This window comes from Mercenaria mercenaria, chromosome 8, assembly GCF_021730395.1.
Source record: "Mercenaria mercenaria strain notata chromosome 8, MADL_Memer_1, whole genome shotgun sequence".
Lineage (NCBI taxonomy): Eukaryota > Metazoa > Mollusca > Bivalvia > Venerida > Veneridae > Mercenaria > Mercenaria mercenaria.
In genome coordinates this window covers 28,060,684-28,087,573 of record NC_069368.1, presented here as the reverse complement: position 1 = coordinate 28,087,573, position 26,890 = coordinate 28,060,684, and the positions used below count along the sequence as shown (strand labels likewise).

At 33.6% G+C, this 26,890-nt stretch overlaps 1 protein-coding gene across 3 annotated transcripts; it reads left to right on the top strand.

Moving 5' to 3' along the window:
* The first annotated feature begins 495 nt into the window (after nucleotides 1–495).
* Nucleotides 496–26,740, top strand: LOC123566704 (igLON family member 5-like). Of its 3 annotated transcripts, XM_053549620.1 has the most exons (12): nucleotides 496–1,347; nucleotides 5,240–5,352; nucleotides 6,982–7,186; nucleotides 8,421–8,549; nucleotides 10,225–10,347; nucleotides 10,967–11,121; nucleotides 11,878–12,022; nucleotides 13,774–13,884; nucleotides 15,818–15,972; nucleotides 22,457–22,580; nucleotides 23,324–23,371; nucleotides 23,710–26,740. In XM_053549620.1, exons 1-12 carry the CDS (start codon nucleotides 1,296–1,298, stop codon nucleotides 23,796–23,798), a joined length of 1,449 nt encoding a protein of 482 aa, XP_053405595.1. In that variant the 5' UTR covers nucleotides 496–1,295; the 3' UTR covers nucleotides 23,799–26,740. The 3 variants fall into 3 exon arrangements, 2 of the variants coding, with proteins under 2 accessions (XP_053405595.1, XP_053405596.1); XR_008372009.1 differs by lacking the exon at nucleotides 23,710–26,740 and having other exon boundaries at nucleotides 497–1,347; nucleotides 15,818–15,976; nucleotides 22,461–22,580; nucleotides 23,324–23,341; XM_053549621.1 differs by lacking the exons at nucleotides 22,457–22,580; nucleotides 23,324–23,371; nucleotides 23,710–26,740 and adding an exon at nucleotides 18,129–20,507 and having other exon boundaries at nucleotides 497–1,347.
* The last annotated feature ends 150 nt before the right edge of the window (nucleotides 26,741–26,890 follow it).

The window sequence follows — 26,890 nt, the reverse complement described above, 5'->3', positions numbered from 1 at the left end:
GCTATCAGCAAATGAATGCATCATTACAAAAACGTATCCAAGTACTTCTACAAGTCAAATGGTTTATCGCGGCCAGAAATTTGTATAAACCGGACAGAAGTTGCGAAATTGTCATTTGTGCAGGAAAGAAGCGTTTACCATAATGTCCAGTACTGGACAGGTATAGTGACCATGCACGGACACAGCCAATTTTCTCAGAGGGGGTCCGATCCCCTGCTCCCCCCCCCCCCCCCCACACCCTGGAAATTTTGAAATTTAGCACTTCATTTTTTGCATTCTGGAACAGTTTTATGGACTAACCTGTTAAATTTGGGAAAATGATAAAATCAAGCTTTCTTGAAGGTTAAATTCTTAGTTTCTTTTAGATAAATAATATGAATTATGTCGGGGTCGTATGTAGCAGCAGCCGCATATACTTTACATGCAGTCCTAAGGTTGCCTTTTTCGAAAAACGTTTTCTTTCCTTCTTGTCTTCTTTCCTTTTTTAAAGATTTTCCAGAGGGGGTCCGGACCCCCGGTCCCCCCCCCCCCCCCCCCCCGGATCCGCGCATGGTGACATATCATGCTTTCTGTTTATGCAGGTAAACTTGTGTTTGGTTAAATTGTCTGAGCAGTGTACAAACTCATTACTGTTTTTTCAGGCAAGGGTGGAAAAAAAGTGGTAGACAATGAAAGCAGTAACATTTTTATTTAAAAAAATAAACAATAAGACAAACATTTCCAGCATCTTTGGACGGTTCAAAAATCCCATGTTAAACATACGATAAAGCCCGAAACGCGTGAAAATGTTCCGAATGTAAATCGGGTGAAGTAAGCGCTCTATATATAACAGTTAGATTATGCGTCTAGATTGATTAAACTGGGCGAGTCTACTTACTTATTACTTGAGGATGAAAAAAACGTGTTTTTAAATGTTGCTCTTAAACAAGGGTGGCGGTTAAACTACTAAAAGTACAACAACAGTTAATTCACAACAAATCGTACGGTATGTTTTTATAATCAGTAGAAGCTAGTCGTATTTACGCTTATGAGACCTGTTTCACCCACAAGTAAAGAATTGACAGGTCCATCATGAAATATTTTCCCCAGCGTGCAAATACTTGACCTATTCAATATGATCGCGGCCTCATCGGCCGCGATCAATAACTTGTTTACCTCATCGGAATACTTGCTACCCTCACGAAAACGCTTATACAATTTTTCTACTTGATGAAAATGACATATGCAGATACTTGGTTTAACTCGGCGGTGAATCGTGAAAATATCGGATCGGAGTGTATAGAGTAAAAGTGGATATGTATTTGCAAATACCTGTTATACTGTACCTCTCAACAATCTCTGTGGCAGGTAAATAGATATATTTGTTCATGCATGTATACCTAATGGTAAGATTATATAATGATCGGTTATCAAAAATATATCATATTAGAAATATAAACAATTACTTCATGGTGTCTATAAAGGCAAAGAAATAACGTGTTTTAGTGTGCATGAACAGTACTTTGTGATATATTAAAAATGCTACTTGATTGCAAGATAGCTAAAGCTAAACAGAATGTGAAGTAAAATTAGAAATTTCGTAATGTGTGACTGTTATAACATGATTGATAGCGCTGTAGATAAAAGCATCATTGGAAGCGTTGTAATAGACACCTTGATCTGACAGCGCTATAGTTAGCAACATGACTGGAAGAAATATATCAAACAACATGTTCGACAACACTGTTGTTCGCAACATGATTAGAAGTGCTATAGTAAACAACACGATTGACAGAGCTGTAATTAACGACATGATTGGAAGCGCTGTAGTTAACAACACCATTCACAGTGCTATTGTTAGCAGTATAACTGAAAGCTTAATGAACTGGTACATAAGTCACTATGCAAACTGACTAATGATGGATCTAGCTTGTATATAACTTCGGAGGACTTTCAAGATATGAACTATTTTTGGAAAGGAAAGCATTAGAACAGAATTGTGTACATGGATGTGATTTTACATAAGGTACACGTAGGAGTAAGATGATGCTGGTCTATATTTAACAGACTGCAATTAATATTGTAGAACATAATTACGGAAGTGTTGAGTTGAGTTGGAAATGGTCTGAACTGTGTCAGTTAAGAGACAAAGCGTACCGCTGTCCAGTGTTAGCCTTTCAATTTTTGTCGTTACAGACTGTTGCACAAGGTTCTAAACAGTTGAAAGGTGTTCTAGATGGGGATGGCCAAATATTATGTTATATTAGCCTGACTTAGCTTCCTAAACAGTCTGTATGTTTCGATTTTGCTCAAAGAAGCAGATATAGGTATTTGCCTCCGATATAATATTATAGTTGTAGATTTTTCAGTTTCGATCTTTAGAGATATATGAATTTTCATCCAAGATATAAAGCGGTATCACTGCTTTTCAGTTTAGTACCATGTGAATATGTATTGTCAACACCTTGAAATTAACTATGAGTTCTGTCTCAAATACGTAGCAATTACATGGAAGTTGGATTTAGAGCTACAATGTCTACCCTATAACGTTTTAAACAAATTGTGTTGCAGTAAAAAATGCGATCAGACAGTTGATAAAATAAATGCTCTAATAATGTTATATGTCATTTAATATCTACGCCAATGTGTTTAAATTAAAAGTAGAAATATTACTTTGCTCCAATTAAATGAACAATGAGGGAGAGCTTTATATCTTTATTTATATACACGAAGATGGTGCTTATAAAACGATTCGATATTGTCTTTCTGGTCCATTTTCAGTAAATTGTCATTGGAATAAAACAGCTATTACTCATATCAAAAAAGTCACTTCCTTAATGAGAGAGTGATATTTGAACGATTAATCTTTACATTATTTCGATAATTTGTCTGTCTCAATTAAAAAATAAAACTGTGACTTTTTTCTTCTTTTGAAAACCAAATGATTATTTTCTATCAGCGTATGAATACATGATAAAAACGTTTCAAAATACTTATATACCTCGTTTACCTCATCTGAATATTTGCCATCCTCACGAATATGTTTATGCCTTTTCTGTATTTGATGAAGATGAAAATACTTAGATAATTGGCATAAGGCGGTTGTGAACCGTGACATCAATCTCTGTATATTCAATGTATCCCCGAGATTCATAGAACTTTCATAGAGAGAAAATTTATCTCCTCTGATCCCAATCATTTAAAAACTGATTTGGGAGACATGGAAACAGAGATTTGAGTGTGTATGCAAATGTTGAACCAGTACGAATTTGTAGTACAATTCGAGTGTTTATACAAAACAGCATCACAAATAACTATTCTTATTCGGTTGGCGGACTTATGGTGGCATGTGTGTGCTCGTTTGTACTGCTAGGCGCTTTGCCGTAATTGGTCTGGTATATTGTGGTGGTGATGTAATTCGTATAGATTCTCTCTACTATATAACAATTTATAATGCGAACTTGCATTCTAGCGGATCTCACGTATTGGAAAGTCAATTGATATTCCTTAATGCAAACTATCTGTAATATTCAATGTGTCACGGTATAGAACTTGAAATATATTAAAACGGGGAGAAAGTGTGTAGGCGGCCGGGTAGCTCAGTCGGTAGAGCATCGGAACGGTGTTCCGAGGCCCCGGGTTCGAGTCCCGGTCTGGCTGCACATTTTTCTCACCCTGTGACATTTGGCGCCCAACATGGGACCGTGACTGAATATACTCCGAGATCATGTTTACTTTGTTCTCTATCCCATTAGAAATTCGAGGACGAATTTCATATAGCGGGGGAGTATGTCACGGTACAGGACTTGAATATTAAAACGGGGAGAAAATGTGTAGGCGGCCGGGTAGCTCGGTCGGTAGAGCATCGGAACGTATCGGGCCCGTTTCGAGTCCGGTCTGGCTGCAACATTTTCTCACTGTGCAATGTATCCTAGAGATCTAGTTAACTTTCGAGAGAGAGAGAGAGAGAGAGAGAGAGAGAGAGAGAGAGAGAGAGAGAGAGAAAATGTAGCTTCTGTGGTCCCAATCAGTTAAACGGACTAAAATATCACTACTGAATTGTGAGACATGAAAACAGAGATTTGGGTATATATGCAAATGTTGAACCAGTACGAATGTGTAGTATATAAAGCAGTCTCGAAATTAATCTTATTCAGTTAGTGGACTTGCTGTGGCATGTGAGTGCTCGTTTGTACTGCTAGGCGCTTTGCCGTAAATGGTCTGGTATATTGTGGTGGTGATTTAGTTCGTATAACTTCTCTCTACTATATATATTGTATATGTTTATGCATGTAAAACTTACGATTAGTTTGTCTTTATTGTTAAACCATATCTATATTTGAAAATATCAATAATAACTTCATAGTGTCTATGAAGACATTAAATTGACATTTTTGTGAATATGGACAGTTTCAAATTCTACAGAATCGAAACATAGATAGCGTAGAATTGTGTAGTAACTTTCATATTAGAAGTTTTATAATATGTGACTAGTATAACTTTTGTTTTTGTTTCCTTAATTTTGAATGTAGCTCTATAAACACAATTTGTATATATTGCATTTGATAGGGATTTTCTGCGTTTTAAAATAGAGCTTAAGAACTATTTAGTGAGAAATGCACATTGGGTATGGCAATAAGCATGCAATATAAATTACAAGTTTAAAAATGTAGCTTAAAGAAATGCTTCATTGCTTCAATTCTAAAGTATCGGTGGGAAACAACTGACATATGAGTAGAAGTAAGTGTAGTTTATGCTCATAGAAATTATCTGTAACACACAAATTTCAAACCGTGTTGGGCTTTTGTTGCGATTTGTGAGCAATTTGTCTATAAATATAAACAATGCTTCTTTTCAAAGTGTACACTTTCTTACTAAACTAGCCCTTAACTTTACTGATTTCCTCTTAGTTTGAAAAAAAAAAATGATTGGAGAATGCTAAAGTCAAAGAAAAACAAGAACAACAAAGAAGAACATCAACAAAAATATAAAAAAATATGAAACAACCATAGATTCTTTTAATTTAAAGTTGTATGTAAAAATGCCCCTTGTCCTCTCAAAACTGGTTAAGTCAGAGTATATAAGAGAATTGGAAATGATTAAAAGGAAATACAGAAACATATTTAGTTGGTAGTCAGACTAAGTTTTAGTTTAGAACAAAACAACCACTCTCAGCGATTGCTTTCTAATCTCAATTCTGCATGTGATGGTAGCACAGTACATTGGTAAGCGAATGCATGTTTCGATTTTGTTTTCACAGACTTGGACCATGACCCAAGGCCGACTGTTGATGACCCTGTTGCAAATGTCACGACGATAGAAGGTGAAACAGCAATTCTGCCATGTTATATAGAAAACCTCGGAAGATATAAGGTAAAAATCATGTAATAGTTTCAAATCTGCAATTGGTAAATGATTAAGCAATGGTACTGGTTTCGTCTGTGCTTTGTTGCACAACATATGTTAATTTGATGGACAAACAAATACAAGACCTACATTCTTTAACAATAAAATTTGCAAGAAAATCCTGTGGAAAAGTAAAACGGAAACTTACAAAATAGTAGCGAATTCAGTTTTGCTGGGTTTATGCACGGGTACGAAAGAGAATAAGAACTTTTCCTATTTAAGATTTTTTTTTAAATAATATATTTCAGCTCTTTCAAATGGCAGTATTGCTTGTTGGCAATGACAGAAAAAAAGGCCAGAAAATATAATTTTATAATGTTATTTATGGCAGCTTGAGTTGTAAAAAAAAAAAAACAAAGACAAATATCAAACAGGGAATGCCACGTACCAAAATCGCAGTCTCCCCAAAACGAAACCTGCAGCACGCAGCCGTGTACACCACAAACACACACACATACACATACACGTGCACACACACAAAGCCAACACACGAGGACAAAACGAACAAACAAAGGAACACACACACATACACGCGCACACACACAAAGCCTACACAAGAGGACAAAACGAATTAATACGAAGACCTTGATTATGGATGGTATCTAGCATTTGTAAATAAGATTTTCTTGCGGAACCATAAACAATACAACTGTAATCTAGCTTAGATCTAATTAAAGCCCTATAAAGTCTTAATAAAACCGTGCGATCGGCTCCCCAATCAGTATTTGAAATTACCTTTAAAAGATTCAATGACTTCAGACATTTGGCTTTCAAGTATTTTATATGCGGCACAAACGAAAGCTTTTTATCAAAGAAATTTTTGCTTCATCAACAACGGGTATTTTTGTACCATTTAGAAAAAGCTCAGGTGGTGGTCATGTCATTGACCTCCGTATCATTATTTTCCAATCCTATTTAGTCTGATTACCAGCCCACTTAGCTCAGTAGGGAAAGCTCCGATATACAGATCGCGGGGTCACGAGTTGAAGACATTGTGTCTGAAATCATTCGTCCTCCACCTCTGATTATTCATGTGAGGACGTTGGCAGCTACTTGCGGAGAACAGGTTTGTATTGGTACAGAATACAGAAACACTGATTAGGTCATCTGCTCGCCGTTACATAAATGAAATACTGTTGAAAAAACGGCGTATAACCCAAAGCAAACAAAAATATTTTGTCTGATCGACTACTTTGCTAGTCCCATTTTACCACGCGAAATACGGGCGTCTTTTATGGGCCCTAGCTAGCTGGTTCGCAAGTTGAACGAATAAGCCCGTATGTGTAATTTCAATAATACTTGCATTTGCAAATATTTGCTTCTCAATCTATGTTTAGGTGTGCCTGATTATGCTTATTTTCAGGATATTGAATTATTTACATGATTATACTTTAGTTATACCTTTATTTGTTAAAAATACACGTATTTATGACGATTTATATTGAAAACAATATCTTGATTGACAACTATTTTCTATTACTAGGTAGCGTGGCCATATCGTTATTATTATAACTGATCTGACCACATCGACTTTTTTTACATGTTTGCTGTTTTCACAGTGTTTTAATACTTAATATTTTCTTCATAATTATCCAGGTTGCGTGGTTGCATCAAGGTTCCCGTTTGATAACTGTGAGTAGAAAGCGAATAACAGATGATCCTCGTTTTGAACTAGAGCAACCATTCAAAAGGAAATGGAACTTATATATCAAGAATGTTACTTACAGCGACCAGGGACAGTATATATGTCGGATTAACACCTACCCATTCACTTCTAAAACAGTGAATCTTGCAATTACGGGTAAAATTTTCCAGTTATCTTAAAAGGCTTTGTTGGCTTATTCATAATTTCTTTATCAGAATAGCCGTTTTACAGCTTTAGGGTATTAAGATAAAATAAATCTTCAAGCTTTGTTATGACATAATCATGTTTACCAGAATATCGATCAGCAGTACGCTTAAAGTAAAAATTAATGCATTAAGCGTCTTCAGTTAAGAAACTTCTAACTGAACAACAGATGGGGAAAAAATCTAACATCAACGGAACAGTTTTTTTTTCTTTATATTATCGAGATATTGCAAGGGAAGACCACAAGTTAATAGCTTGATCAAGTACATGTACTAGTAATTGATTAAGAGACCGTTTCTCTCTTTGCTATTGAAAGTTGAATTACTTTATCTTAAAAGCATTACAATTTTTTTAAAGAAAAGTGTGACTCATACTTATGTAACTAGGTTTTGTGACGATAAAAAGTTGTGCAGTGTTGAGAGCAATTTTTCCTGTAGTTGCTGAGTAATTTTCAAAGCTTCTGACACCCGGACGCCGACGCATAAGATATAGTTATAATACTAGATTTTAAATGAATAAACTAGCATGTATCTTCAAGGCATTTTATGAGGCATCTATGATATTCTTCGATGGTTTCCACCAAAAAATAAAAAATAATTATTTGACCCAAATTTCCCATGGGAAAACAGTGCTGTCATGGAAAAGCCGCTTTTCTAAGGGAAAGATAATATTTGAATCGCAATATTTACAAAAAATATAAGCTTAGAATCATTAATGTTGCTGCTTTGTATAATGTAGGTATTGTCTTACATTCAGTATCATTTCTCAATTCAGTTTCTTTCTAGCAGTGCTAGGCATTTTGAAAAATAGCGTCCTTGGCAAAGTACATTGACGGCCATATGATACAGCTTCCAGCTGAAAAGCTCCAGATTATAGTCATCTTTATGAAACAAGATTCTCTGGTTATACATATATAAGAATTATCATTTGATTCCTTCCTCCAGATAATGTATGGTTGAAATACAATCTTTCTTCCTTTTCAAACAAAATGTCAGAAGCATTATACTAGTGTAAGAAAACCTTTATTCATACCAGAAAAAGTTATTGCACATTACATTACTGCTCAAGAACAAACTCAGTCCAACCGAGCCTGGAATCATTTGCTTGCTTGCGCTCTACGCTTTCAAATCATATTCTGTTTTCTACTGTTAGATATTTAAAAAACTCTGAAAATTCAAATTTGCAGTTCCCGCCAAAATCAGAATAGACGTCTCCAGCAATGATACCTCTTTAAGGGAAGGAGAAACACTGGCACTGATATGCAATGCAACTGGCATTCCAAAACCACTCGTCATGTGGTCCAAGGTTAATTCAAGTACATACACAATCACTTTTATTTAATTTTTGACAGGTTTATTACTTTATACTAACACTAAATAGTAGTGTAATCACACAACCAAAGTAGGTTAGGTTGACTATTTTTATTAAAGACCGACGTTCAGCTTCTACAGAGCCTTCTTCAACGTACAGATATCATATACAATATGTCTTATGTACAAAAATCCGGTATTTTTAGTCACGTGACCAGGAGCTAAAAATGGAATTTTGTTCTCTGTTCATTTGAAGAAAGTTATATACAATTGTATATATCCTGGAAATAAAGTTGTTATGAAATGAATGTACCTTAATTGTTTACTTGTTTAGTTTGTTTAGGATAGAATACATGAGATTTATTTCTTAATTCTGTGATGGTTCGTCATTGTTCTCATCTTAGCAGAGTGTTTCTGTTTTTGCTGATTTGGCTGTGCTTTGTTCAAATTCGGGTTGTTCTTCCTGTCGGGTTCAAGATTGGGCTTCTTCATTCGGTAGCTTTATGTTTTCTTCATCTGGAATGTGCATAGATGTGGCCGGTCTCGTTAGCGATTTGGTATACAGGGTGTTTATGAACTGCTGTCCTCCTTTTAAGTACTGTAGCATGAAGGAAATTTGCTGAATTTTAGCCAACTTTGCTTTGGAATTTGATTGAGATTTGATGACAGTTCAAGGCTGGAGGAAAGGAATTTTGATTCCTTTCGGGTGTGAAGCACAATCATAAGGATATCATCGATAAACATCTACAATGCTGGTGGAGAGAGCGGACATGTTTTTAAAAGTTCTTGCTTGAAGTTGTACGTAAATGAGTACTTCGTTGCTCCGGGCGTATTTGATACCAATTGTTGTTCCTGACTTTCGTTCATATAATTTTCCAATTAATCGAAAGCTAATTTTTGTGAGGATCATGTGTATTAATCTGAGTAATATTCCAGTTTTAGGGTACTTTACTGCTCTACATTCAATGCTTTGTTTGACAGCAAGTATTTCATCTCGATATGGTATATTTGAGTAAAGTGTTGGAACGTTGATGGTTGCTCATAAAGCTTCATTTGGTATATTTTTCTGGTCACATACTTTTGTTAGAAATTGTTGTTGTCTTTGGTCAGTTTATTACTTGATCATACATGATGAAAGAAATCCTGCACTACCCCGTTTTTGTATTCAGTCGAACATGAATTTATTGTGTCAGAATATGTTTCATTTTTATTTATTAAATCATAATTCAAATAACGATACCATTTTATAACAAGCTTTTATATTACGAAAATACAGTTAGCATGTCCTCTTATAGATTTCATTGGTTTGCTTTGCCAGAGGTAACAGCTCTTGAGTCTGAAATTCAATCAATAAGACTTTTTTTTAAAATCAGACATGATATCTATCTCTAAGCCCATATAATCTTACAATTAACTATATAGGGATTATTGTTTCAGATTGACTTCAGAATATACTTTATCGATAAAATTTCAGACCCTGTGGTAACAGTTAATACGTCACTGGAATTTATTATGTTTAGTCAAGTCAATGCAGTCAGCACTACAAGTAATTTGTACCAGTAGAGTTCAAATCTTTATTTCAACTAAATTTAATAAAATGTAACTTTAAGTAACACGACTCTCTATTAAGATTTTATACATCACTTAATGAGTTGAGATTTGTCCCTTCGCTTTTTTCAGATTTCAATAGTTCAGGAGAGGTGTTGATAGTTGAAAATGTGACAAGGTCATACAGTGGGACATATGAATGTGTTGCAAACAACGGAGTTACTGCAAGAAAGCAATTCAAAGTGTCCGTCGAGTGTAAGTAGTCTACATAAGATGCATAGTCATATACATGTATATGATCTTTGTCTTACATAATAAGATGGTGGCATAATTCAGCCGTAAGGTAACCTGTTAATCGTGAACTGATTTGTGTAAGCTAGCTAGATATCAAGGCAATTGTCTTGTTAACAGGCATCGGTTTTTAAGTTACAAACCCTGTATGAAGTAACATTGCCTGGCTCAAGTTTTAAGGCCTGAAAGGGTAAGAGGTAATAACTAAACGGAGTCCGTACCTTCTACTCCCGGAAGTGCATACTATGCTCTTGTTAATATTCTTTTACAATCCCAAGAATTAGCAGCATAGTGCAACAGTATTTCCAATAACAAGCATCTAATAATTACGTTGTCTAATAATGTATTTGATTTTTTAAATTATATTACAACATCTGAAGGAATTTAAAATGTAATGATAGTAGGAAATATTCGCGCAATAACATAATTATACTATTATTTTGCTACTCTAGCATCCTTCTGTCATAACATAAAATTGCTGCTTCATAAATACCGAATAATGCCGAAATCACATATACGTAACCTAACGGAATTGCCGATTGTCATTACGAGTCCACTACCGTAAAAATAATTCGTTCTACAGTCGCACCGGAAGTAACGCTATTGGCGAAAAGAATACATCAGATAATTGGGAAAGAAGTCTTTTTAGAATGCAAAGTTGTGGCTAATCCGCCTGCAGAATTGTACTGGCTAAAGGAAAAGGCTATCTTAGAGGATATCGACAAGAAGAAGTATCAGGTTTATTTTCTAAATTTATTTTTAACTTTGTTAAAGGGACTTATGTAAACTTGTTCTAAATTATTTTATTTAAATGCTCAATGCTGATTATCTATTTTGACAGGTACGAAAACGAAGTTCACATTTTAGTGTGTAAAGTAATGCATGCTACATCAGTTTAGGAATATTTCAATACTTAATTGGTGTCTGTCTTTATTTTATTTTGGATCGCAGACATTTGATACTTTTAATGCAGATTTGCATTATTTATCCTCTAAAATGTTTCAACGATTCGTAATACAAAAAAGCAACATAATGTTATGAGTGTCCGATCTTTTTTTCCTAGTTATTGTTATTTATAGAAATGCTGGCGATACTGAATTTTTGACAGTAATTAAAATTTCATCGTACTTTAATTCAGCAAGTATCTAACATGTCGAACTATGTCATATTACCCAGCCACATTCAATGTAAACAGTTTTAAATGAAGTGGGCCGCTCGACTGATTTACCTAATTCTGCAAATTTTTTAGGGATTTCTTACAGTAGTTGTATCATGTACATGCTTTCATATCGCAATGTCTGTAATAACCTGAAGGTAGTTTACACGTTCTCCGTATGCGATTTTTTGTATTCTCCGGTTATTATGAATGAACAGTTTTCTGTTATGACCGAAGGATGCCGATATCACGTACTGGGGATACGTCATCTCACGGAAATTGCAGATTGTCATAAGGGGTCCATTTACTTAAAGAAAATATGGCATTTCTTGTGTTAGATTGATACGTTCAGTGGTTATCCAGACGAAACGACAACCACCTTCAGCTTAAAACTTCCGAATCTTCAAGAAGATCAGCTCGGAAAATACACATGCGTCGCAAAGAATTCAATTTGTAAAAATTTTGATACTGTTGTTGTACATGGTAAGTGTTTACACGAATAAAAAAATCTTCATTTTGATTTTGAGAGAATGCTATAAGAGGCATGTTCCAACAGTTATAATGTTAACCCCGACACTTGATTATAATCATGGTATCCGATCGGCACGATGTGCAAGATACATCAGAAAAACAGTCTGTTTTTTAAACTTTGAATTGACATCAATGCAGGGATGCATTTTCCTTTTGTACAAATTGATAATGTACAAGCTAGAAGCAGTCGAATACACGTGCATTTTTCGATTATGTACAGCTGCGAAAAGGTATTATTTGGCTTTATCAAGACGGTACTCTAGTTTCATTATATATAATCTTTTTTATTTTTTTCATGCACTGCAGTTAAATTTTTAACAATAGACAGAATATCAAAATGTTAACATTTTGTATTATTTTTGACATCATCCTAAATATATTGAATTGATATCAAATAAGTCTCAAAACTGTTTTATCAAAACAGTCCTATGACTAATTTAGTCACACACTTACAACAGTAATTATTCATTCTTAAAATTCAGGCCGTTTAAAAATTCATTTTGTGTGATCCAAAACTTTTAAGCCAAATATGTCAATCATGCAAACACAATTTATGTCGGAGATGTTTTAAGTAATTGTTATTATACACAATAGTCTGACGTTGTACATGCTAATAATCATCTTTATCATAAACTATGTATTATAAAATATTTTTAAAGGTGCCACAGTTTATTTTTGTTATGAACATGAAATAGTACTATAATTTCTTGTTAAACCCTACATTTGACAATTGTTTTAAAAACTTGAATATTGATTAATATAGTAGAGAGTATTAAGGAATCCATTGGTTACGATTACCTCCATTTATTGCTGTAACAGTTACTGTATGAACTGATAAGAAATATTGAAAGTTAAGATTTTCTATCAGTGTACTTAATATGCAAATCATCTAATTGGATAGCTGTTTTATCTATTTTAAAATAAAACTAACCCTTATAGAACTTTAAAGGTAGTGTAACTCGAGCGAAGTGTACAGTACAACCTCTCCAGAGCGGTACTCCCTTAAGCAAAACCCTCTCTATAAAAACATCATCAAAATTTACCTCTTCAGAACAACAACCCCTACATAACAGTCAATATTTGTATGTCCCAAAGGGTGTTGCTCTACAGAGGTTGCACTGTACCCCACTTTTGCCGTACGTAAACGAAATGTTTACTATAAATTTGGTTACACGTTTGCGATAAAATCAACTAATCATTTTCTGTGTAGATTGTGTATATAAATATAAAGTTAAGAACACATTCACTTGAAAGTGTATCCCTTTTCATTGAATTATTACGAAATGGAAGGCACTGATTTTCAACAAAACCAAATAGTCGAGGTTTCACTAAACCGGCATTTGATAACATTTTAAAAGGATAGTTGAATTGTTTCAACTTTCATAACTAACAAGGTCTGCATAATGTGTACATATGGCACTGAAAAATGGTAAAAAAAAAATAAATGTTACATTTTGGTATCACAGAATCACAGATATTGAGTTTCTCCATCATTTCAAAAGCATAACAGTATTTTTGTTTGTTTGTTTATAAGGATATCCTGCAAACATCGTACCCCAATAAGTTTTTATCAGTTTATTGATTTTGGAGCGAAAAAATAAATTCACCTAAAATACGTGAACGAGTCACTTAAAATGATATGTTTTTATCGTAGAATTGCATCAATAATTATTTCATGTTTGTTTACTCAATCTACTTTGTAGAGTTTTCAGGTATTATTACATCAACAATGGAAACTACAGATGTAGAGACTGACCATTCTGATACGGTCAACACGAGCATTCAAGAGAACGATAACTTTAACGTATCTACAGGTACAATCTGCTTTAAGTTTCATAGTCTATTTGCATCTGGATCTGATTCCTCGAAAATCTTCAAATTGTAAGAAATAGTCATTTCCAATAAAATGACAGACATGCAGAATCTTGGTGACATTGATTTTTTTGTGTTATTTCATAGTCACTGAAGTATAATTCAGTTAATGTCCGGCATTTTAACACTAGTGAGCAATGATACTTATTTACATTTTTCATGTATGCTGAGACATTTTTTGCACCATCAAAGGTTGTTCTTGGCGTCCTTGACATTTAAAACGTCAATTCAATATGGCCGCAATTGTATTTCGTATAAATAGAATATAATGCCCGTTAACGAACATATGGTACGCTTTAAATACTGTAACAGTCTTATTTCTACTTTTTTTTTAACTTCAGTTAAGGTCCGTTTAAAGCAACACTTCATCTTAACGGCATTTTAGCACTAGTGGGCAATGATACTTTACATTTTTTCGTATATACTGAGACATTTTTGCACTATCAAAGGTTGTTCTTGGAGACCTTGCTGACATTTAGAACGTAAATTCAAAATGGTCGTTACTGTATTTTGTATAAATACGATATAATGCTCATTAACGAACATATGGTACACTTTAAATACTGCAACAGTCTCATTTTTACTTTTATATATAAGTAGGTGTCAGTACTAGTAGACAAATTCTGAAAATTTGTGGTTGCAGTGAGTAACACATACGACGGCCAAGTTGAATTTCAAACTGGCCTCTAGATTTCCTTGTTTGTTTCCAATGAAATGTAAGTTAACACTAATTCTTTGCTAATGGTAGTTCTATTTCCAAATCAACTGTATAATGATAGTAGTCGGCATGTTTTATAATAGGAACAAGTAACAGGTCAACTAAAGCTAGTGTCAAGATTCAAATCAAGATGAAAATGTCAACATCAAAATTTAACGTTTTACAATGAATAATCATTGATGCTTTTGAAAATGATCTTTAAAACAATTTAATGCGTGCAATATCTAAGTACATACTATAATATTACAGTGCCCGATTATATTAAATATCATGGCGTATACATGTAAATCCAAGATGGCAGACAAAACGTTCGCCAAGATGAACAAAGTCCATAATAAATAAATTTTCTGTAATGTTTATAATAATAATTGTTGAAAATTCATTTAGTTGGTATGTTACTTATATCTGTTTTATAAAAAGCTTATCCATTTCCACTGGCATACAATTTATTAACCTTTAGTCTGCTGGTGGCAAGTGATTCTGCCGTTGCAACCATTGCAGACCAAGATCAGCCTGCACATTGGAGCAGGCTGATCATGGTCTGCACTGTTCGCTATTCAGGCAGTACATTTTCAGTGAACACCCCTTTGAATAATAAGTGGATAATAAGCCCAAATTGAATGATGGACCAGTCCATTATAGAAATTTAGCAGGCTAAAGGTTATGTAATAAAATGACTATTACGAAAAGACTGAGAGTCACATAACAATTATATTTACACCTTTACAGTTAATTTGAAAATAAATAGGGAAATATGGCGGTAATTTCAAATGATTAAATCAGTTTTGTTAAAAAGATGAGCATGTTACAAAAACTATAACTAGACATTTTCAGAATTTAGTCTATGATATGAAAAAGTAAAAAAAATTGTGTTCAAAATGCAATAAATGCATATAGACCCATACTCATATTTGAAAGGAAATTAACACATTAACATATATCTGTTCTACAGTAATGTAGTGTGCTTGTCTGAAACAATGGTTTAGAACCTGAGTAGTATTAGAATATAACGCAAGAATTACTGAAAAATCAGCATGAAACAACTCTTTAAAGAAGGAAACAATAATAAAAACAGCATACTGAAAAATGTTTTATACCTGTCAAATATATACTTAAACCACTTGTTCTGTACTGTAAACTAGAGATATTTATTTTAGTAGCACCAGCAGTAACAGTTCTGGCGAAACGAATCGGTCAGTTTAGAGGACGAGAAACCATTTTGGACTGCAAAATAATCGCAAATTCGCGCGCAGACATGTATTGGCTGAAAGACAACGCTACAATAGAATTCTTTGACAAGGAAACGTATCAGGTTTGTTTCCAAACTTTGCAAATAGTTGTAACTCAAACTTTACTCAGTTAGTAAATTAGTTACTTGATAAAGACTTACATACGCGAAATAACGTAATTTTCTTTGTACTAGTTATAAAAGCGTTTAGCCATGAGGTGAAGATTCGTATACCCGAACTGAACATTTAAGTGGGATTGGATGGGGATGAAAAAAGTCCTTTCCATTTCCAATACAGCTATTTAGGTATTGTTTCGGATGTGGTTTTTCTACGCCTACTTTTGATTGAAAATCCTGATAAGTATAGTTAAAAATAGATATGGCTGGTGTATCCAAAAATATCTAAGAATTAATACGTTGTAAACATTTTAAAAAATGGAACCATTATAATACTAGAAACAAAACGAAGTTCATTACTTAATCTTAAGTCCTGTTTTCATTTCTTTTTAAATAGAAGAGAGGCTAATTCTTTCACGTTGGCTGTATTTCAATAACTGTCCGAGGTGTCAAAATAAAGAACATTTCCACTTTCTCAGTATTTTGTTTATACATTCAACATTAACTTTTCAAAAATAAATCTGAGGTTTAAACTCATAGATTTATATGTACAACCGATGCGTCGTGCTGATTGCCAAATGCTAAATACAATTAGTTAATGTTGAATGCCAAGTCCTTAATGCTAAATGCCATATACCGGTAAGTAATACTACATGACAAATGTTATATGAAACAAACTATGGGCTAATTGCCAAATGCTAAATATAAAAAAAACTAACGCTTATTGCCAAAATGAAAAAAGTTAAAGGTCAAATTCTATTTCTTTTGTCGTTGAATAAAATAATTGTTTGGAATTCAGATGTACGAAGTGATTTGAAATTACGCAACTGAACAAAAAACAATGATTTTATTGCAGAGAAAATCACAGTTTGAGGTACATTATTTCTGTTCAAAACGATATCACTGATTATCATCTACATCCTTGATGACATCTACCAAATATTTGCCTGTTTTGTATGGTTTTCTTTTCCGACTGGCGCTATTGCTATGACTTTTGTCGCCATGACTGTGACACACTAACTGCGTTCTATAATACAATATAACAAATTATTTCAGTGTTCTATTTGTTTAAGGTCAGTCCACACCTTAGGACCGGAATGCAGAATTTTGACGGAAAATTATGAAATTTACTCAGTTATAGATCTAAATTTTCCGAATTTGTATTATGAGATTTGACGCTTATGCGTTCGCGTTAAAAGCACGACCTGGTGACCCCCGTTTTTTCACGTAAATTGCCCGTTTTTTCGTAATTGTACTATTACTTGCTGCTTGTATTTTGTTTCTGATTGCACATTGAGTTGTCTGTTCCAATGCATGTGACTAAATCTAAATGTATTTAGTGCATTATAAAGTCGTCATTTTTACGAAAACAAATCAGCCCACGCCAAAATCGTTATAAAATTTATGCATTTTTTGCTATAACTTGTTTTCCGTGCGGTCATTTTTTGAAAGCGTTTGCTTTAGGGCTTACTATTTAAAATTATCATATAAAAAGTATTTGTTCTCGTTTTCTATTATATTTTATTATATCAAAAAAGTGCGACGATTTCAAGGAGGGTATATCACGTCGTCATTACAGGATATTCAGCCAGTCAACCAGTATCAATAAACGTGGTTACTACAGCTTAAAATAAAACCGTTTTGTTAGACAATATATCATTTTCCTCTAATATTTCTAATAAAACACTAGAAACCATTTTCATAATGACTAATGCGACAATTTCTTTTTTCAATTTATTATCATTCAAGCTCCTGTTTAGACATAAATCATTATCATTGTACATTAATTATACATAAAAACGGATTGCATGACTTTTTTAAAACATTGGAAGTTTTCAACAATTTACGACAAGGTTTATCAAAATGTATTTATCTAAAACATAGAGCTCTACACTTTCTGTATTTTTTGTTTATTTCATTCCAATCCATTTACATAACAGTTATGAAAATTCCTACATTAAACATATTAATATAATAATGGCTATACATTATAAAATTTGCATACGAATATTAACATTAACATTCCCGAATACACAATACATAGCCATGTAGACATGTACATTAAATCATTTAACATTTAATCCTTAGACATAAAATTAAAACATTCATTAACCTACTTGCAGTAAATGATACAATACCCGGGACACACTGATTGACATATGGATGGATAGATAAATAGATGGATTGATAGACGAAAAGAAAAATGGTATGCATGAACAGATGAAAAGATGGATGAATGGACTGACGGCCGGATATAGATAAAGTGACGGACAGGGCTTCTGCCTGGCGTCATATACATGCAGCATACTAGTATAACATGTTTTTTTTTCTTATCGACACTCTCTTTAGTCATGTACACACCAGCATGACATTACAGTTGTATATTTTAGCACGACTATTCAAAGAATAGTAGAGCTATTGGACTCACCCATGCGTCTGCGCCGGCGTCGGCGTCCCAATTTGGTTAAGGTTTGGTATGTAAGCTGGTATCCCAGTAACCATTTGTTGGAATGGATTGAGACTTCACATACTTATTCACTGTGATAAACTGACCTACATTGCACAGGTTCCATAACTCTATTTTGTATGTTTATAAAATTATACCCATTTTTCGACTTAGAAATACTTAGAAATTCTTGTTTAAGGTTTTGTATGTAAGCTGTTATCTCAGTAACCACTTGTAGGAATGGATTGAAACTTCACACACTTATTCACTGTGATAAACTGACCTACATTGCACAGGGTCCATAACTCTATTTTGCTTTTTTACGAAATTATGCCCCCTTTTCGACTTAGAAATTGTTGGTTAAGGTTTTGTTTGTAAGCTGGTATCTCAGTAACCACCTGTGGGAATTGATTGAAACTTCACACACTTATTCACTGTGATAAAATGACCTACATTGCACAGGGTACATAACACTATTTTGCTTTTTTACAAAATTATACCCCTTTTTCGACTTAGAAATTCTTGGTTAAGGTTTTGTATATAAGCTGGTATCTCAGTAACCACTTGTGGGAATGGATTGAAACTTCACACATTAATTCACTGTGATAAACTGACCTATATTGCACAGGACCCATAACTCTATTTTGCATTTTTACAAAATTATGCTCCTTTATCGACTTAGAAATTCTTGGTTAAGGTTTTGTATGTAAGCTGGTATCTCAGTACCCACTAATGGGAATGGATTGAAACTTCACACACTTGTTCACTGTCAAGATCTGGTATGCACTGTGTAGGTCCCATACTACTTGCATTTTTTTTTTCAAAATTATCCCCCTTTTTCGACTTAGCAGTTTTTGGTTAAGTTTTTGTATGTAAGCTGGTATTTCAGTAACCACTTATGGGAAAGGATTGAAACTTCACGCACTTGTTCACTTTATGAGCTGATAAGCACTGTGAAGGTTCCATAACCCTTTTCCCATTTTTACAAATTTATGCCCCTTTTTCGACTTTAGTATTCATTCAATTGACAAGGCTGTTGAATAGTCGAGCGTTGCTGTCCTCCGACAGCTCTTGTTTTATGGAAGATTATTCGTAACAAGCTATTCCAAAAACATAATTACTGTTCAAAGTATACAGTGCTCTATTAAATGTATTTTAACTTTTAACCATAAAATGCACAAGAAACTACACGTAAATAGATGTTTATATTATTTCAACACGCGGTACAGTATGTAAATCAAGTGAACTGTGAAGATGCATTCTTTTATTGAATATTTCTGCATTATTTTGAAATTTATTTTACATTGCGCTTAACTGAAATACTTAAAGTAGCTATTACCTGTTTTGAATACAGCAAAGGATATATCATAGATATTATGTTAATGTTTCAGCAACTCATTCCCGAGATGGAGTCACACTCACGAACGCATGTGCGCGCGCTAGTCTGTGTTCAGACCGTATGTTTTGTTCAAAGGAGATAACTCCTGAGGCTATTCAAATTTTGTTTAATTATGTTCCTTGTCTTCTCAAAACATACTAGATAATCAGAGCTAGGACTGATGAAGTCAGAATTATTTACAGAATTATTTTTTCTAAAAAGAAAGGATTATCTAGTCAGTAGCCAGACTATTGCGCGCGCATACGCGGACAAACTACAAGCTACAGCACGCACGCATTCGCTTTCATACCCTCAGATACGAGCAGAGATCCAAGAACCTTGCTAAGCATTTCGGATGAGCTTAGTATTTTATGTCAACGTCAAGTAGAAAGCTAGCAATAAATTTATAATTTCTAAAATAAAATAACAAATGTTTTAATCTTTATTTTTAGGTCAGTCACCCAGTCAATGTAAAGTTTCACTTTTTATATTTGATAAGTGAAGTTTCCCACTACATCTGCAACTCTTCCATAGACTGTCTGCCAAGATATCGAGATCCATTGCTCGTCTAACGTTTCTCCATTTTTGTACACGATAAAACGTTGGTGCATTTTTCCAACTTGTTTGTGCTTTGGAATTTCACACATCGTTTGAATTTTTACGTACCGACAATTGAAATGAAAACAGATAAGATGAGAGTTGTATATTGGATTGGGGGTTGGGGGGGGGGGGGGGACACTTATATAGTAGTGAATCTAGGCCTTTAAGTAAAAAAAATGGTGGTTTCTATAATTTGATGGCACAAGATCACAGTTAAGTTATTTGCCCTTGGTTTCAGATTTAATTTGTTATACATCATATATTGCACTGGTAAAATATTTTTCAGTTTGAGGAGAAAATAGGTCTGAATAGGCACAAGATCACAGTTATTTGCCCTGGTTTGACTACAGTAAGGAAGTGGTTACGTGGAAAATTGTTCCTCTGTTTGATGGTTAATATTGGTGAATTTTTGAGTGAAAGACTTGCAATAAATGACATAATTAAATAGAGGAGATATGATACATGTACAATTTGACAGAATGAAAATGTCAGAATATGCATAATAGGACTTTTTGACAGGGCCAGTTTTGCCTGTTTGCAACCATCTAGGGAGTATTCTTCATACGCATGTTATTTGGTTTAAAGTGGTGGAAAAAAGAGCCGGTCAAGCCCATGTTTAATGTGGCTGGATTTTGTTTTCTCCGGAATAGTTCTGTTGAGTTCAGGTATGTTTAGGGGTTTGGAATGCATGCGAAATTGCAATATTGTCCAGTGTCTACTGTATATAAAACATACAGTAAACATATCTGTGGTCTTTTGCCTGATAGGAGTAGCTCAAACAACTGTCATTATTCGGAAACAATGTTCTTGCAAATTACAAACCCTTTTCTTCAAGTCATTCCGCGTGCTACTGTTTCTTGTTCATTATTACATATATATGAGAAATTTCTTGGTTTGCCAATTTAAGTAAAAGTCCTTTAACCATATGAGAATTTTTTTTTGTCACATCGTTTAGAATGATTATAAGACTATCACAGTAATGTAGGAAAGTTACAGTACTCTTTTACACCGTATCAACGGAACGTATTCAGCGCGGTAAAGTCACGGTTTCTACAATCTAACACATCGCGTTATTTTGTATTAAACTATGATTTTTAATTCTTTCTAGCACAAATAACGAACGAGAACACTGATAATTTTAAAGGGCGGACCCTGCAGCAGACTGTTTCATCAAACGAAACTTTTTGGCTGCAAGGAAACAAGTTCTAGATCAAAATGCATAGATTTGCACGCACAGATTTTATAACGATTTCGACGTGAGTCAATTTGTTTTCATAAAAATGAAGGTCTTTTAATTGCGCTACATACATTTAGATTTTGAAACAAGCCCGCCCCGTTAGTAGAATAGGAGAGCGCAGATCTACGGATCACGGGGTCATGAGTTCGATCCTGATGTTCCCCGTGACGATTTGATAAAAGACAAAGTTATTCGTCCTCAACCTTTGATTCATGTGAGGAAAGTAAGCAGCTTGCGGAGAAAGGTTTGTACTGGTACAGAATTCAGGAATACTGGTTAGGTTAACTGTCCGTCTTATATAACTGAACTACTGGAAAACGGCATAACTGAAACACTTTTGGAAAACGCCGTTAAACTGAAACAAACAAACAATTATAAATTGTAACTAACAACTCAATACGCAATGAACAAAAAATAAAATTGCCCAAATAAAATTGAAATCATGACAAATAAACGGGCAATGGACGTGAAAAATCAGGTACCACCAGGTGGCCCTTTTAACGTGAACTTAAAAGTGTCAAATAACAAAAGTATTAAAGTTCTGAAAATACAGAGTCTGATCTATAGCAGAGCCAAATTTCATATTTTTCCGTCAGTCTTCTGCATTCTGACCATAAGATGTCAATCCACCTTTACAGGAAAATAAATCGGGTCGTGTTAGAATATTTGATAATGCAACAGATCAAAACATATCTTTATATCAATTATATTTCAATTAAGTTTGAATAATTCTATTCCCATAGTAAGTCAGCTATTTATATATTTAACAAAATATTGTATATTTTTTAAGGTAGAAGAGTATGTAGGTTGGCTAAGCTTAAGACTACCCAATCTTCAGACAGATCAGTTAGGGCAATATACTTGCGTCGCGAATAATTCACTTGGAAAAGATTTTGATACTGTTGTCTTATATGGTAAGTTTGAAAAAGAACAAAAAGTTAGCTTTGTCTTTCAAATTTTCTTTGATGCAATTCTCATTACAGACGATGTATTTAAACGTGTTGCCCATTACAGAAGGTGTATTTTAATGTGATTGCAAACTTTTAATGTTGTGCGTATTACAGAAGGTCTTATTTGATTTGATGCTCATAACAGAAAGTATATTTTAATATGATGCTCGTTACAGACAATTTGAAAATATGCATATCTGTTGATTAGACAAATTACTTATGGTAGTAACTGGTAAATTTTGTGAAATTGTTATAAAACATATATTAGATAATTTTGCTTTAGATACACTTTGCTTAACCATAAATATGCTCTTTTCCCATCACTTTAAAGAAGTGACGACAATGATAATAATAAAGTAAATATTGAATAAGCTAACTCGAACATTTGATATTACCCAGTTCTGTTTTCGTTTTGTACTGTTTACATTGATGCTAATTACAAAAAAAGTCGCTTAGTATAGCAAAAACTAAAAGGCAATACTTTTTTTTTCTTGTCCAGCAGTAACAATTTAAGTGGAATAGTAGTACGTTTTAACAAATAATTATCTACACTAGTTGATAGAAAGTCAGACATTGATTCAGATTAGCAAGCGGCGTCCGGGTTCGCTATATCTAGGTTTGAGTGTTTATTCATATTGACAATAATTATTGTTGCAAAAGTATTTCGTCTAATAATTTCTGCATAAAGTTCATAAACTATTTTGTAGAATATGCAGGAAATGCTCCAGTCCATGACACCTGCTCTAGTTCTAAAGGTACATTTTTTCTATCGCTGTTAAAACTATTCCATGATCTCCTGGCTCTTATGTTCGAAAATAGACTGATGTAATCATATTAATTTCCATGAGCTCGAAAAATGCCCTGTTGCAATACTCAGTTACGTAAATAATGTATTTCGTGCATGTTTTGTTGTGACGCAATCATCAGTGACTGCTAAATTCTCTTTTAATGTGTAAATTTGGCTGTTACGACTGTTTATTAATACTGGTTACCTATAATTTATCACCAAATTTCTTAAATTTTTTTTGGTGAACACACAGAATAATATTAACGAAGGTTGTATCTATAAAATTATTCATTTATGTCATTTCAGGGGTGCAAAACGAAGTTTCAAGTGGTAGTAACTTTGCATTTGTCGTTTTGTTTGCCATGGCATTTTACAGGATGATTAAATTTTTCTAGCTCAGCCAATTTTACCTAAAGACATATTTTAGTGGTACAGCCCTTGAACGTAATAGTAATTGAAAAGCCATAAACGCTTCGAAGAAACTTCAGGCCTGGAATCATTGAACCGTGAATCGTAACATTGACTTTGCTACCTGTAGGTGTGATGCGTGGAACCCTTTGTACCTCTAATTCATAGTTTATGGCAGATTCATCACCATGTTCAAGCTTATCATATATCGCGTTTCATGCGTTATCATTGTCAATATAATAATTTCTATGTTATAACATTTTTAATTTTGTTATTTTTTATGTTTGAGTTAACATGATCTGATTTTTTACCTTTTTTGTAATTACCACTTGTATTATCACTGTTTTTATAACAATAATTACCTTGATAATAACATCGTGTTATTGCCTTTCTAATCTTGTTATAAACAGTTCAGTGATCACAAGTAGTGTGTTACCATTAATATCAGAAACATTTATGCCATTTTCAACAGACCTTACATAGCTTGAAAGGAAAGTTGGCAGGACTTTCGAAACATAGTGAATAAGTAATAGAAAGTGTAGGGGTTCACGAGAATAATTCGCTTTCAGTTTTGTATCATGGTCCGCCAATGTGAACAAAGTATTCGGCTACTAATTTTGATAGACAAGAAAACATTCCATTTTAACCGTTGGTACTACCACGTGACAAACGTACCCTAACTGAAATAGAGAACGGTTTCAGAAAGTTCAACATTTCCGTACAGTATTCAATATGTAGGCGGGACCTAAGAGATGTTCTCTTACTTAGTTAGAGTACGGCTTATAGCCACACCTCTTCCTCAGTTGAAGAATATTACAGATAGAAGTTAACTGTTATAATGACACTACAGGTAAACCATGATACAATTATAATTATTTCTATTTACATAAAGCCTCATTTATGGCTTCTGCTATTGATCGGTCTATAGCTCAACACAATTTTGCTTGCCTAAAGCCCACACTTGAGGAAACAATCTCAATAGTTCTCAAGTCATGTTATAAAACACCTTTTTCCTATCAACATGATTGCAAGTTTTTTTATTACATCTTTTTAAAGAAGTATTGATAACATTTGTTTATTGAGTAAATAAAGCAAAGGAATGACGATTTGTATGTTATGACAACCAAAACAAATAAAAACCTAAAAGTTAAGTACGTTATTTCCTATGCCTACATTGCATACCAGCTAAAACTTTTTTCAGGTAACAATAATATTATATGTAGCTAGAATATCAGATATTTAAGGACTTATTTGTAAAGAACTACATAGCTGCTTTAAAAAAGACAAAGAGTCATTAACTTATGTAGAAGAAAGTTTCGCTGCATTAAATCAAAATAAAAATTGTTTTCGAAATTTTAACAGCAAATAAGGGCAACTAATTAAAACAAGAAAAAACGACTGGTTTTACATTTGCATGAACACTACAAAAAAGCACATAATTCTATAATATATAAGCGCCTCTTCAATATTCATTGTTGCAGTCTCCATGCGAAAGTATCATATCACCCAACGGGAAATATGAAAAATGATATTACAATATGATATTAAATTACTGGCCATATCACATACACAGTAAGCCAAAATAACGATTTTTCGTACGATATATCAAAAAGTTGGGGAATGTTATATATTTTTGAAGTTAAACTAATGGGACATGAATAGGGCATTTATTTGAGGTAAATAAAGACAAATGTTTACTTATTTAGTTTCAATGTTGTTTGGTTTTTGACACAATTTAGGTCAAACATGGCGGATTTTCAGGTATTATGTCAAACATGAGTAAGCACCAGGATTAATATACAAGTTTCGTCCGTATATCAACTGTGTGACATCCACGCGTAAAATAATTGTACATCATAAGAAGGGATCCAGCCAACGAGGTGAAAAGTAAGTGAATTGCATTTAAAATATAGCGACCTTAACCACTCCGCCATGGAGGCGACTCCTTGAGATTTTTTTCACGCAGGGAAAACACGCATTGTAAATATGTGACGTCAATACGTTATAAGGAAAACGAGAAAAGTTAGTAACTAGACCTACAGAGGTATTTGTATCAAATATGAAATATTTTGTTGACAGATGTCAATGAAATACTATACTGGGAATGTATAAGTATTAATTCAAAATGACAGTTAAAAGTAAGTATAGGTAGAAGTTATATTTTGCTGATGCACGTAATTTCTTGTAAATAAATAAGGAAACAATCGTATGCGAGAAAAAAGTTTTATCCCAGAAATATAAATGTCACCTACATGCTTTGTATTTAATGGAATTGACAGAACTTCATTAGTAATTTATGCACAACAAGTTTCATATTGTTGGTTATTCTTAACATTTCAATTTTTTAAATCAACCAGTCAAAATTCTTAAATCTCGTACTGGATCTGCTTCACCGCATTTACCTTTACTGTTTCATATTGGCCTTGATTTTCTCATATTGGTTCAGTAAAGTATACTACTGACTCAAAATGTTTACTACAAAATATTATGTATATGCTTGCTTTATCTAATATTGTGCCCAATATTAGTTGAAAAAATGCCCCATGAGATACTGTAAGTAATAATTTTATTTCTATAGTTTCCATTGCTTGTTTGATTTGATGCTTCTGCAGAACTTATATCCTTACATTTATACATGCTAAGTCTCCTATTTATTTCTCAAGTTCTTAATCCTGCCTACGATGAAGTGATACGAGCACCTTGTGTTGGCCACGTGGTCAAATATGGATAATGTTGAGCAAGTATAAGCTAAAGCTGCTCAGAACTTCTTTACATTTGAAAGAAAGATCTTCTGAAGCATTCTTACTCCCTTGAAGTCTATTTCTTGATATGCATTTTATTATATAGTGTGTTGAATCATTGTAGTGTATGTATCGTATTATGTTTATTGATTATAACTTACAAAATAATGTTATATGGCCAATGCCGAATAAAATCGATGATAGTTTAACAGTTGTTTTTATCATACAATTTACTATTTTAAAATACAGTGATGTACAAAAGTGTTATCATCTAAAATGGTCAGGGTAGACTACTAGGGGAATTTACAAATTACTTTAACATTCAGTATAGTCCCCTG

Excerpts from the sequence above, each read along its gene's own strand:
- LOC123566704 (XM_053549620.1), top strand. The coding sequence starts at position 1,296 with ATGTATTTGCAAATACCTGTTATACTGTACCTCTCAACAATCTCTGTG. Across the intron at positions 5,353-6,981 it reads AAAACCTCGGAAGATATAAG|GTTGCGTGGTTGCATCAAGG; the intron begins GTAAAAATCATG and ends ATAATTATCCAG. Across the intron at positions 13,885-15,817 it reads TAACTTTAACGTATCTACAG|TAGCACCAGCAGTAACAGTT; the intron begins GTACAATCTGCT and ends TATTTATTTTAG.